Source organism: Pipra filicauda, unplaced genomic scaffold, assembly GCF_003945595.2.
Source record: "Pipra filicauda isolate LSUMZ 115617 unplaced genomic scaffold, ASM394559v2 scaffold290_size937220_pilon, whole genome shotgun sequence".
Classification (NCBI taxonomy): Eukaryota; Metazoa; Chordata; class Aves; order Passeriformes; family Pipridae; genus Pipra; species Pipra filicauda.
The window spans coordinates 440,028-451,614 of NW_024104410.1; the positions used below are offsets into that span (position 1 = coordinate 440,028).

At 43.7% G+C, this 11,587-nt stretch overlaps 3 protein-coding genes across 7 annotated transcripts in view; 2 read left to right on the forward strand and 1 right to left on the reverse strand.

Annotated features, from left to right (window-relative positions):
- CARHSP1 (calcium regulated heat stable protein 1) overlaps nt 1-647 on the forward strand; it is a 36,241-nt gene extending 35,594 nt beyond the window's left edge. For all 4 annotated transcript variants that reach the window (XM_027742319.2, XM_027742320.2, XM_039382944.1 and 1 more), the window contains exon 4: nt 320-647. In XM_027742319.2, the coding sequence (XP_027598120.1) occupies nt 320-482 (163 nt within the window). In that variant the 3' untranslated portion in view covers nt 483-647. The remainder of the gene's footprint in view (nt 1-319) is intronic.
- Nucleotides 648-2,366: 1,719 nt separating this feature from the next.
- Nucleotides 2,367-9,918, reverse strand: PMM2 (phosphomannomutase 2). Its single transcript, XM_039382943.1, has 8 exons — nt 9,831-9,918; nt 9,436-9,547; nt 8,400-8,476; nt 7,666-7,757; nt 6,826-6,925; nt 5,764-5,839; nt 4,529-4,644; nt 2,367-3,471 (listed from the first exon to the last, which is right to left on the reverse strand). Exons 1-8 carry the CDS (start codon nt 9,894-9,896, stop codon nt 3,367-3,369), a joined length of 744 nt encoding a protein of 247 aa, XP_039238877.1. The 5' UTR covers nt 9,897-9,918; the 3' UTR covers nt 2,367-3,366.
- Nucleotides 8,924-11,587, forward strand: TMEM186 (transmembrane protein 186). Of its 2 annotated transcripts, none has more exons than XM_027742314.2 (2): nt 8,924-9,977; nt 10,664-11,587. In XM_027742314.2, exons 1-2 carry the CDS (start codon nt 9,969-9,971, stop codon nt 11,396-11,398), a joined length of 744 nt encoding a protein of 247 aa, XP_027598115.1. In that variant the 5' UTR covers nt 8,924-9,968; the 3' UTR covers nt 11,399-11,587. The 2 variants fall into 2 exon arrangements, with proteins under 2 accessions (XP_027598115.1, XP_027598116.1); XM_027742315.2 differs by lacking the exon at nt 8,924-9,977 and adding an exon at nt 10,074-10,420.

Genomic DNA, 11,587 nt, shown 5'->3' on the forward strand with positions numbered 1-11,587 from the left:
ATGCTACCCAAGCTGGAGTATTCTTTAAGGTATATTAGAGTGGGAATTATTATGTTTTTCTGTTTTCATTTTGAATTTTTTTTGGTTGGTTGTTTTTTTTAGGGTGGTGGTGGCGTTTATAGTATTTCCATAGGGATTTTGCTGCAAGACAACCAAAATCGACCAACCAGACTTTGGTGGATGACAGGCTCTGTAAAAAAACAAAAACAAACCTGAAGTGTATTAAGCATCCAAGATAATTATTATGATAAAAATTTAAATAAGCTGCAAAGGAGCGTTGAGGTGATTTATGACTAACTGGAGCTTCCCCCCTCCGCAGCATCGAGGGCGAGTACGTTCCTGTGGCGGGCGACGAGGTCACCTACAAGATGTGCACCATCCCCCCGAAGAACGAGAAGCTGCAGGCAGTGGAGGTGGTGATCACCCACCTCGCCCCTGGCACCAAGCACGAGACCTGGTCGGGGCACGTCGTCAGCCCCTGAGGGGTGTCCCAGGGTTTGACCCGTGTGGTCACTGCTCAACAGCTGCCTGCAGGGGACCTGTCCTGAGAATATCCCACGTGTTGTTGCAGGAGGAAACACTGCAGTTGTCAATAAAGCAGAAGCAGGCCAGGATTACCGTTTTTATAGCTGGCCTGATTTAAAAAAAAAAAAAAAAAAAGGAAAAAAAAAAGGCAATTCAAATGCTAATGAAAAAAAAATCTAGCGTAATGTGTTTACAAAAAATGTATTTAAAGAGACCTAGTTTGTGTGCTTGGTGGAGGAGGGGAGGTTTGGTTTTTTTCTTTTATCTTGTGAACTGATTCCAGGAAATGCCCAGGGGGGAGTGGGGAGAGGTTTAAGGAGAGCTCTTCTAGTGCAGATGGCCATAACTCCGAGACCCTGGCATTGTGTGAGCCCTCTGCTCCCTTGGGCTGCTCTTCTGTAGGGTTACAGTACATTTATTGCTGATAACAGTGCCTGAATGCCTTGCCTTGAGAGAGAGAGGTGTTCATTGCTGCAATTTGTTGTCCTTGTGGAAGGAAGTTCACAAACAGCAGCAGCCACGAGGTGGAAATTCTCCATCTAGTGGTTACACTCCAGTGCACCATTTGCACGTGGTGTGGCTGCACCGGTGTGGAAACTGTATTGTGGTTGTAAAGTCAGGATTGTTTGTGAATTTACTTAGGTGCCTTGGTGGTTGATTAGCAACAAATTTTATAGGCCAGTATTTAAAAAAAAAAAAACAAACAAAAAGTTCCAACCCAAATTAAAAAAATTTGCTTCAAGGTAAGAGGTAGAAAGCTGTAGAATAGTGGATACTTCATAGCCTCCGACTGTGTCTGAATTTAGACAAGGCTGAAGATGACCTTCTGGGTGGCAGGCAGTTGCCTCTCTGCCATGGTGTGCCACCAGGCAGGCAGGATAACTGCCCTTCCCAACAGCAGCAGGCTGTGCTGCTCAGATGACCCTGTGTAAAATATTGTGTGAGTTACTTAACAGGCTCAGCTGTCTTGGTGAAGTACATTCTGCATCTGTTTCCCAGGAAAACTTGCTTGGTAAGATGTGATAGAGTCACTCTTCCCTTCATGTAGTTGTAGTGCAACTAACTTAATTTTGTTCCTATTTGCCTTCCATATATTTTTGTTTTTCAAATGCAGCATTTTTCTCTATTATGTTCCTATTATGTGGATTTTTATTGACTTTGCAAATAATAATAATAATAATAATAAAAAAAAATTAAAAAAAAAAAGATGGCACAGCTCTTGTTAGTTGTGTGAAACAGTGTAACTCCAGTTGCCTATTTGCAGTTTTCCCAGCAGGTGCTTGCTGTCAGGACACGTCCCAGGACTCAGGGCACAGGATCTGTTCTGAGGTGTGGAGGTCAGTAACTGCTGTGCTGGCTCGTTTTACCTGAGCTGTACCAGTATCACACTGTGGTGTATGGTAACAACCAATCTGTAGTGGGGTTTGGAGTTTGGCTTTGTTTTTTATGACCCATAAGACTTGGTAGTGGTGGATTTATCACTGTCCAGCTTGTTGGAGTATCACACACTGCTTTCTTTACAATAAATGCGACCATTATAATGCTTTAACGTGTCTTCAGTCTCCTCCCTGGGTAGGTGGTGGTGAAGATGATCAAAGAGAGGAGAATGCAGGTGTTTGATACTTAAAGACTTATATAAGAAAACATTAGCAGACAAGGTAGTTTTGATGCATGAGGTGCATTACAGCTCCCTCTCCTTTTTTGTAAGCTCTTCTGGGGATTTGGGTTGGTACACAAAGATTGTACTCTCCTTTTTACTGTGCAGGTATCACATAAACATGGAATTGGAAAGACTCAGGTCCCTCATTTCTTTGTACAGACAGGCAGCATGCAACAGGTTCTGCTTAAAGTATTTTATTTGCCAAAATGACAAATTGAAACAGTAATTTTTTATGATGAGATTTATTTCTCTGTTACTAAATCAAATTGTTCATACAGAAGACTACTTGTGTAATGCCAGATGAGAAAAGTAATATTAACAGTTACATGGATTGTCAGGTGTTGACTTGAATTTTAAGAGAAACATAATTCAGGTAATTTTCTTAGTACTAAAATCTCATTTACCCTTAATTTCTTTCTTACAAAGAAAATCAGAAAACTATCAGAAAGTGACAGGAATATATTTTGTTACTGTGATGATGTTACTTTGATTATCTTTACAATTTTTTTATTTTTTTAGATTTTAGTAGTCTGCAGAGTGTAGGGACCATGATCTCACTGTGCCATTCTGAGGAGGTAACTTTGGCCCCAGCTGGTCCAGCCTTCCCAGGGGTGGGAGACCTGAAGCACCTTCTGACCACACACTGGAACACATGTGGGGTCAGGAACTTATGGCTCAGTTCAATCTTCCCACCTCCAGGAAGGAATAAATCCTGTCTCTTCTACTCATCTTCCAGTTTCAGACAAGAAAGTCCCAACTGTCTTATAATTCATGATTTTATAGCACAAGGCAGTATTTAAAAAAAAATCTCTTATAAAATGCTCATCTTTTAAAAAGCAGCCTCAAAATAAAAAAACTAGGGATAAAGCCTTGCAGGCCAGTTTCAAGACCATAAATCAACTATCTGATGACTTAAAAACCAACAAAAAATATAAACCAACCCAAACCTCACAACCAAACAAAAAGAAAACAGTACTTGAAAGGATGGTGTGAAATGTGCTCTGCTGTGTTCCCCTGGTCAGCAAGGGGTCTTCAATTAAAACATTTCCCTTCAGTAATGACTGACCTGCAAAGCACCTGCTATTCATTAAACAGTTACAAAACACAATACAGAATGAAGATGATGTCTCAAGTTATTAAGCTGTTTTAACCGTCCTGGAAGGGTGAATTCCGAAAGTCTTTTATTTAAAAAATAGCTCTTCACAGATTCTTCTGGTATCCTGGGGGGATGTGACACTGTAGCCTTCTGTTCTGGAGTCTGTGAAAATTTCATAGTCATTCCCTCCCTGGAAGCAGAAGAGGATTTAATTTTATTTAACATATAATCACACAAAAAGGACACATAAAGGAAACCATGGAAAGAAGGGCCTTTTTCCAAGGGCCTGCAGTGACAGGACACCTGAGAAGGCTCAGGGAACAACAGCAGTGCCACCTGCATGAGCAGAGATCCCTGAAAACCACCGGGAGCACTGCAGGAAGCAGTTCCCAAGTTTCTGTTTGCTGTTTGCCACTCTGCTTTCACGGGGTCAGCAGCAGCTCTTGGTACTTCAACACTCTGAAAATGCTGCACTGCCACTTACAGGGTTTAAAATGAACTGTCCATGAACTCTGTGCCAGAGGGACAGGTGATTACTTTTGCAGCTGCTGTCAAGGCAGAAAACCCCTTTAATTTAATTGTCTTTTCCTTATAAAATTTCACCTTTTCAAGTTTATAAATCTATAAAGTTCTTCGTAACTTCAGAGTTTTATAACTCCAAGTTCTTGTAAAACTTAGCCTGACCCCTGTCCCTTGGCCATATTCAGACAGCTTTAATTTCATCCAAGTCCTTGTGCTTGCCATTGCCCTCACAGGCTCTTGTCAGGTCTCTGCTCAGGAGTTTTAAAAGCTTCTGAATTGCCCTGCTGAGCCCAATGATGGGGGACAGGGACTATGTTCAGTTCTCCAATGTGGAGACAGTGGTGAGCAAAGGAACGGCATTAAATTAAATTAAATGGGAAATAAATATGTTTAATAACCACCAGCCAACAGGAAGCATCAATCTACACTAACCACAGAGGATAATCAGTTTATCACATAGTCATGTCACCTAGGTTTTTAACAGAATTACAGAAGCTCCATTTACAAACAAATTTCTATTAAGTCTGTCAAGAACCTTGTGTTCACATCAGGAAACAGGAGGAAAACCTCCCAGCTCTCCCCCAGCAGCACAGCCAGTTAAACATGGACGTGTGTTTGTACCCTGACTTCAGGAATTCATCAGGAAGTAGGTTAGAATGTTAGAACCTACAGTCCCTGTGCTTTAAAACAGCTCTGAAATTAATATAACAAACTAATGTACTCACTGGCATAGTCTTGTCTCCGAAGAAATAAATAGTCTTGTATCCATCACTGGCAACAATTCCTAAGCAGTACCTCTTGTCCCAGCCATCAGGGAACACATCGATGCTTATCTGCCCTCCTAGGATAGACATGAACCAAGCAGGCTGGTTTGATTTTAAGAACACATTTCTCAGGGGAGAGGAAGTGAAGAAATCCTAAACTGGGTAAGATTTTAGGCAGAGGGAGCTTTGCAGAAGCCACAGAAATATTATGAGCTAGGTCTTGTAAGTACAGAAAGTGTTTTATAGGGTATCAGTTATTACAGTTGTGATTTAGAGATGATTATTTATCCATTAAACAAATATGAAAGTCTTAGCATGTTCCCAAAAAGTGAACCTTTTAAAAAGAATTACATTTAATCTCTTTAATTTTGGAAAGAAAGGACACAAATGAAAGCAGTCATAAGTCTGCCTTAAGACTTTATGGCTGTAGATAAAAGACTTTCTAAGGCTTTCAGAATAGAAAAAGGAGGAAATCAGCCTTTTTAACACACCCTAAGAGGACAACAACTGTTCCAGTTCTGAATCCTTGGACTTCCCCAATACCTAAAAGCATGATCCCCAGTTGAAGCAGATGCCTTAAAGGTATTTACAACATGCTTCAAGAGAGCTGCATTTCAGTTCATTTCTGCCTTAGTGCTTCAATGCCGCAGCACTAATTGCAACCATAATTTCTGAAAAATAACAAAGGGCAGGAATGTGGTAATATATTAGAGGAGAAGGGAAAAAAGAAGAAATGCATGGAATATTAATTCCCTCTCTATTATAATTTTTCTCTTTAAGCTTGCACTTGCTTTTGGATTCTTTCCTTCCTCCCACGCAATGCAGTTATAGCTGAAGAACCAAGGGCAACTGAACAGCACTGATGGAACAGTTCTGATCAAAACTGATTCACAGAAACAACTCTTGACTAAATAGAAGCATATAATATGTTTCAAAATGAGCAGAATCAGTCATACAACTGACATTAAAGGACAATGAACTGATGACAAGCAATGAAGTTCTCTTTGTTGATGGATCTCAATTAAAATGTCCAAGTGAAAGCCTAAGACGAAAAAGAGGCTCAGTCTTGCCTGCAACCACCCCCAGTGAGAACTATCACACAAATGAGATGGGATATGTCACAGCCACGAGACAATATGACTTAAATTGAATTTAAATTAATTGATGTTTTAAATTACATTCTTTTAATGTATTACCTATAGAAAACGTGAGGCCTTTGCCTGCAAATTCTCTTCGTAAATCAGCCACAAATTTCTCTCTTATATGCTCCTTCTGTTAAGAAAAAAAACCAAAACAAAACCACATATCAGTTACAAGCTGTGTTAATTCATCAATGAAAAGATAACCCCCAAAAAACATCTCAAAAATACCCAGAGGTCTGAGTACCAGGATTGTGATACAGCCACATTATTACTGGCAGCAAGTTGAAAATCTTCCCACTTTAATCTGTTACCAACTTGTAAAAAAATAAAAGAGCAAAACTTGACATACGTGCTGTGATATTTGCTCTTCCACCTGAAAATCTTAAACACTACAAAAGTGTGCTTCAACTCCCAGAAAAATTCAGTTTTACAAATGGGAAGACTGAGGCACAGGACGAGTCTAAAAAACTGATACTACTCTTCTGAGGCCATATACTCCAAGAAGGGTTTTTTCAGAATGCTTAGATATCTTAGATATCCTTCAGCATCCATTAACTGAGTCACAGATAAAGTCTGCTTTTGAGGAATTAGGTTTCAGGTTTTTTATTGAGTCAGAAACAGTTGTTGTGGTGTAGCAGGAAACAGAACTCTTGTGGCTCAGATTCATTTCAGCCTTGCACATTTAGCTGTGTACAAAGGAGGATAAATGGTGAACAGTTTGACCTCAATTGTTAAAATTCTGCCTTAAAAGGCTTTGCAGAGGACAAGTAAAGGAATAGTTTTATTGAGTTGAATGGATACAGATTGGTACACTAAAGAGCTCACCAAGGAATGGTTTTATCTAGGACAGCATTTTTACCCTGTGTGTAGAGGTTGGGTGTTCTGGATTAAAAGAAACATGAGCCAAGCCCACCCCTTCTGCAAGTAATCATTGTTAACCATTGCAACAAAAAAATTATTGTCTATTTGCTGAGGTCTGAATGAAGAAGTTCATTAAACTACGTGGATTACAATGAAAAAAAACTGCAGAAAGTATAGAAGTTTTTTAAAAATCATAACCTGGCTGTAACTGCCTCCTCCAGGAGAGCTGGGTATTTTTCAAGAGCTGTAACTCACTTTATCGAGTTCATAGAACTCAAGTCGTTCTTCCTGGCTGCAGCTCCTTCCAATGGGGGACACATTTAACATCCCGTTCCGGAACTCAATGAAAGTGCCTCTGGAAAAGGAGTGATTAACAAGACAGAAAATAGATGAAAAAATTGATCAAAACACTAAGTATCATAATGAACTTCCATTTAATTCCGAAGACAATGGGAATCAGCTGCATCCTTCAGCCTCTCACTGTATGCATAAAACTCATTTCATACATAGGAACCAATCCCTCTGGCACCAAGGAGTACTTTGGGCTGTTATTTCAATCTGGCAATCTCAACGTCATCCTTTCTGACTGTTAAAAGTACAGCTTGGTTTTAAAAGTGTGACTGGAGCATCCCATCAACCCAATCCTCAGAGCCTGACGGACCAGGCTGTCAGTTTTGGGGTGAAGCTGCAAAATTCACATCAATCTGGGCAGTGTCCTGCCCTGCCTCACACGGTGCATTTTAGTGCCTGGAGCAGCTGCACCTCATGTATCACACAGAGCTGGTCTTGCTGCACACCTCTCATCTCTGGAAAACATTATGCTGCTGAATTCCAAACACATCAAGGAATCACTCCTACTTCAAAACTGAGTCTCCTTCCCTCTTAAAAATGCTGAATCAATATTTCAAATCCTGTGCTCTAGTTGGGAGCTTGTCTTTGTATGCATGGATTGAGCTGTTTCACGTACACAGTGTTCCAAACCCACAAATTACTCATTTTTTGTTCTGCTCAGCAGCCTGAGCTGAGCTTTACATCCTGATGTCCAACACTGTAACAAGGAGAACATGGCCACATGAGATGTGTGTGTGCACATACCTCTTCTTTGGCAGTTTAATCTTTGCAATGTAACTCAGGCAGTAGTTGATTAGATCCTGAAGAATGTCCTCGCCCAGGTGACCCTGAATGCTCTAACAAAATAAACACCATTCAACCAAGGGTCCAGAATTTGAGATTCTAAAAGCAAGTCACATGGAAAACACAGACATTGGATAATCAGGCATGGTTAATACCACAGAGGAACAAACATGCCTTCAATCAGTAACTCTCAGCTGATGCACACACGGTATTAACCGAAGGCTCTCATTTTTATTTTTGTTTACTTTTTTATTTTTTAACCATAACACCATGGTTAACATGCTTAGCATATTACCATAGCATATAAAGGTTAGCATCCTTTAATATGCTCCCTACTTGCACCTAGTTTAGAAGGAAGCTGTGGGCCAGAGGCAGCAGCCTTAAACAAAAACTGCAGTTAATACCTGCTGTAGCCAAGTATGAAGAAATGGAGCTTGTTCCTGCAGTAAATTGGAACCACTGCTCAAGGCAGCAATTTCAGCCAGGATCTCTTTTTAAATGTTTGCTCTCCGTTACTTATGTTGATATTACAGGCCAAATGAATGATCCATTAACAGGGGTAACATGAAAACAGCAGCAGTTTTGGCCTTTGTTAGAAGGGTGATTACAGAGGACTACACTGTAGCAACAAAGAAAAGTCTTTAGAAAATCTTTAGAAAATTTCTCTTTCCCACTACTGGAAATTTCAGACTTACCTGCTTGCTTAGGAATTTCCCATCCTTGTATGCTACAAGACCGTTTTCTGGAAACACATAGTCAAATTTTTCAACCACTGCAAGCAAACAGAAAGACAGTAACACATACTTTTTCCCCATGTGTGTTTAATGCAGTTTGTCTTACATGTTAAACAGGTTACAGCAAACATTAGATCCCAAAGCATGAAAAATTCAGCAGCATAACATTAAGCACAGGATCAAAGCCACTCCCATTTCTCACCAAGATTAGTGCACACCTCAAATCACAAGAAGTCATTCAATTGAGTTACCCGTGTTTTTGCTCAAAGGCTCTTCCTCTCCTGAAAATATGTCTCTTTGCATTAAGTGTAAGGAAGTGACTGAACACCTCAAATATTGCAAAAACCTGGCGCACAGCCTGGCGAGAGAGCAAGTCAAATACTGCTCTTTTACGTTTGTTTCCTCAGTGTTACTAATCTTCAGTAGATGTCTGGCAGTTGTGAGACTCTTACTACAACACAAAATGATACGGCTTAGTGGAGACCACTTGGAAGCCAAACAAATTCTGAGTTATCTGGGCATGACAGAAGGCTGTCAGGGGCATCAATTAAGACCATTAAAGACACAGAAAAGGAAGTGCCTCTTGTAGGATAGGGTGAGAGTCCATCGCTGCACCTCATTACAAAAGGGGTTTGTTATGCGGGTTATGGTGCAGTGAACAAAGTCAGACCCTCCAGGGATGTGCTCACAGCTGAGCAGCCACTCGTGTGTGTCACACGCACAACCCCACTGTAAAGCAGCAACGGGATAAAGCCCTCCCAAAGTTCTGCCAGGAGTTCACCATTAGTAACAATCCCTTAATATGATACCGAGATACCTGTAAAATTCGCTGCAGTTTCTAAGTGCCAGGAAACAGCTCTTCACAGACTGAGTGCAACGCGACATTACCAGGAACAGCTCAAAGCAAGGGAGGAGGGGAACGAACAGGGTTTAACCTACATTTAACCTTCCTGACTTCCTTGCGGGTAGCTCGGGATTGCATCAGCGCGGTCCTTACCGTCCTCGCCCAGCTGCTCGCGGATCTTGGCCAAGTCGGAGCCTCCCACCACCCCAACCTTCACCTTCTGCCGCAGCCGCTGCAGGAACGCCGCCATCTCCGGGGAGATCCTCTGCGCCCAAACACACCCGTCAGCCCTCCCTGCCTGCGGCATGAGCCCCGCAGCGCTGCTCCGCAACAGCCGCCTCAAACCAGCGGCACTGGCTTTAAGAAATAGAGAGGATTCTTCTGTTTCCCCCGTAAGGGGCGCGGCAAGTTCGCCCACCCAGCCCGCCGTGTGCGATGCCCCGCTGCCCGAGGGCTCGCACGCTGTGGGACACCCCCCGCTCCCCCAGCGCCCGCAGCCCCTCGGTGACAGCCCTTAGCCCCGTCCCACAGCCCCGTCCCGCACTCGCCTGGCGCGGGGCCGTGAGGGTCCCGTCCACGTCGAACAGACAGAGCGCTGCGGGCGGCGGGGCCATGGCGGGGCCGGGCCGGCGGGGCCGCCCCTCCCTCCCGGCGGGCCCCGCGCGCGCTGAGGGGGCGGTGCGAACATGGCGGCGGTGAGGGGCGGGAGGGGATGGAACGGGAGGGGATGGGGGGCTGCCAGGGACGGGCCGGTCCCTCTTCCCTTTTCCCTTTCCTTCCCCTTCCCTTTCCCCTCCCGACGCGTCCCTGCACGGGCGCTGGCGCTCGCGTGTGTGTTACACCGCGGCGGGGACAGCGCCGGGTTCCCTTCCTTCCTTTTATCCTGCACGTCCCCACTGTCCGGTCCCTCTTTCTCCGGGCCCTCTCTCTCGCCTTTACCGTGCCTAGTCCGCTTTTTTTTTTTTTTTCTCTCCTGTTTCCCTAAAATTGCTATTTAAGTGGTTATTTATCAAATCGCCGATGCCGCCGGCCGGCAGCCCGCGTTCTCCTGCCCTCTTTGCCTTGAAGCGGCCCGTAGTGCCTTGATGTGGCTCGAACATCAAAACCAAACAGCGAGAGAGGCAGGGGACGCCATGGGGTCCGTTCACCGAGCTGACTGGTTATCTCAGTTAACTGTGTTATCCAAAGTGTTTTCCCTCTTGCTTTGCACGGGGGGATGTGAGCACGAACACCCGTTTCCTGACTGAACACTGGTTCGAGGTTACTCTGAGCAGGGGCTTGTGCTTTGCTGTCTGTAGGTGCCTGAGGGACCGACTAAGCTCACTGTGATTTAGTTCTAACGAGGGCTCAAATGATGACCTGTGGGAACCTTTCCTTACAGGCTTGGCTCTGCACAGTCAGGACTAAAGTCTGCATGGCACCAGCTTCTGGGAGATGTCTGCAGAAGGTGCTCTGGACAAGGTCATGGAGAAGGGGAGATGCTCGCCCACCCTGGACTTTTGGCACATGGGAGTGTTTGCAGACACAAAACCAGCAAGTCAGAGGTGTTAACAGTTATCTCAGGAGACAGCGAGAGTCTGTGTGTCTGTCCCATTTGGCCACTGCTGCTGTGGTCCAGCAGAAGGCTGTGGATGGGAGGACAGAAGAGTTCAAACTGGTCTACAGGTTTCCAGGGATAAAGTACTGCAGGGTCCTGTCCAGACTGAAGCTGTTGCAGACTGCCACCACCGTGGTCACGCTGCCTCCCATCTGGTACCTCTACCTACAGAACCAGGTGTCTCAGAATATCCTCTTATACACAACTGGCCTTGCAGTCTTTGCTGGTGCAATGTTGTACGGTATGAGCTACTTTTTCAGAAGAATTATTGGATTCATCTACTTGAGTGAAACTGGCCAAACTGTCAGAGTGGCCCACTTGACATTCTGGGGAAGACGGAATGACATTTACTGTCCCATAGAGACAGTGGTGACTTTGGATGAAGTTGGAGACAGCAAGGGAGAGCTGCTTCTCCAGTTCAAACGGTATAACAGCACAGATACTTTATATTTTACAGTTAAGTATGGACAGATTGTAGACAAAGAGAAGTTTACTCAAATATTTGGAGAACGTGTGTGATACACCAGCTCATTTCCAGTGATTTTCCGTGTTGCACGTTCATTGTGCTTATTGTTCCATGAGGTTTAAATAGCTTACCCAACTGACACCCCTGTCCTTTTCCTATGCAAAGCCTGCTGTAAGTGCACCCAGGATCGAAAGTCACAGTGGTAAAGAATAATCCACTGGATTAAATGTCTTTGCAGCTTG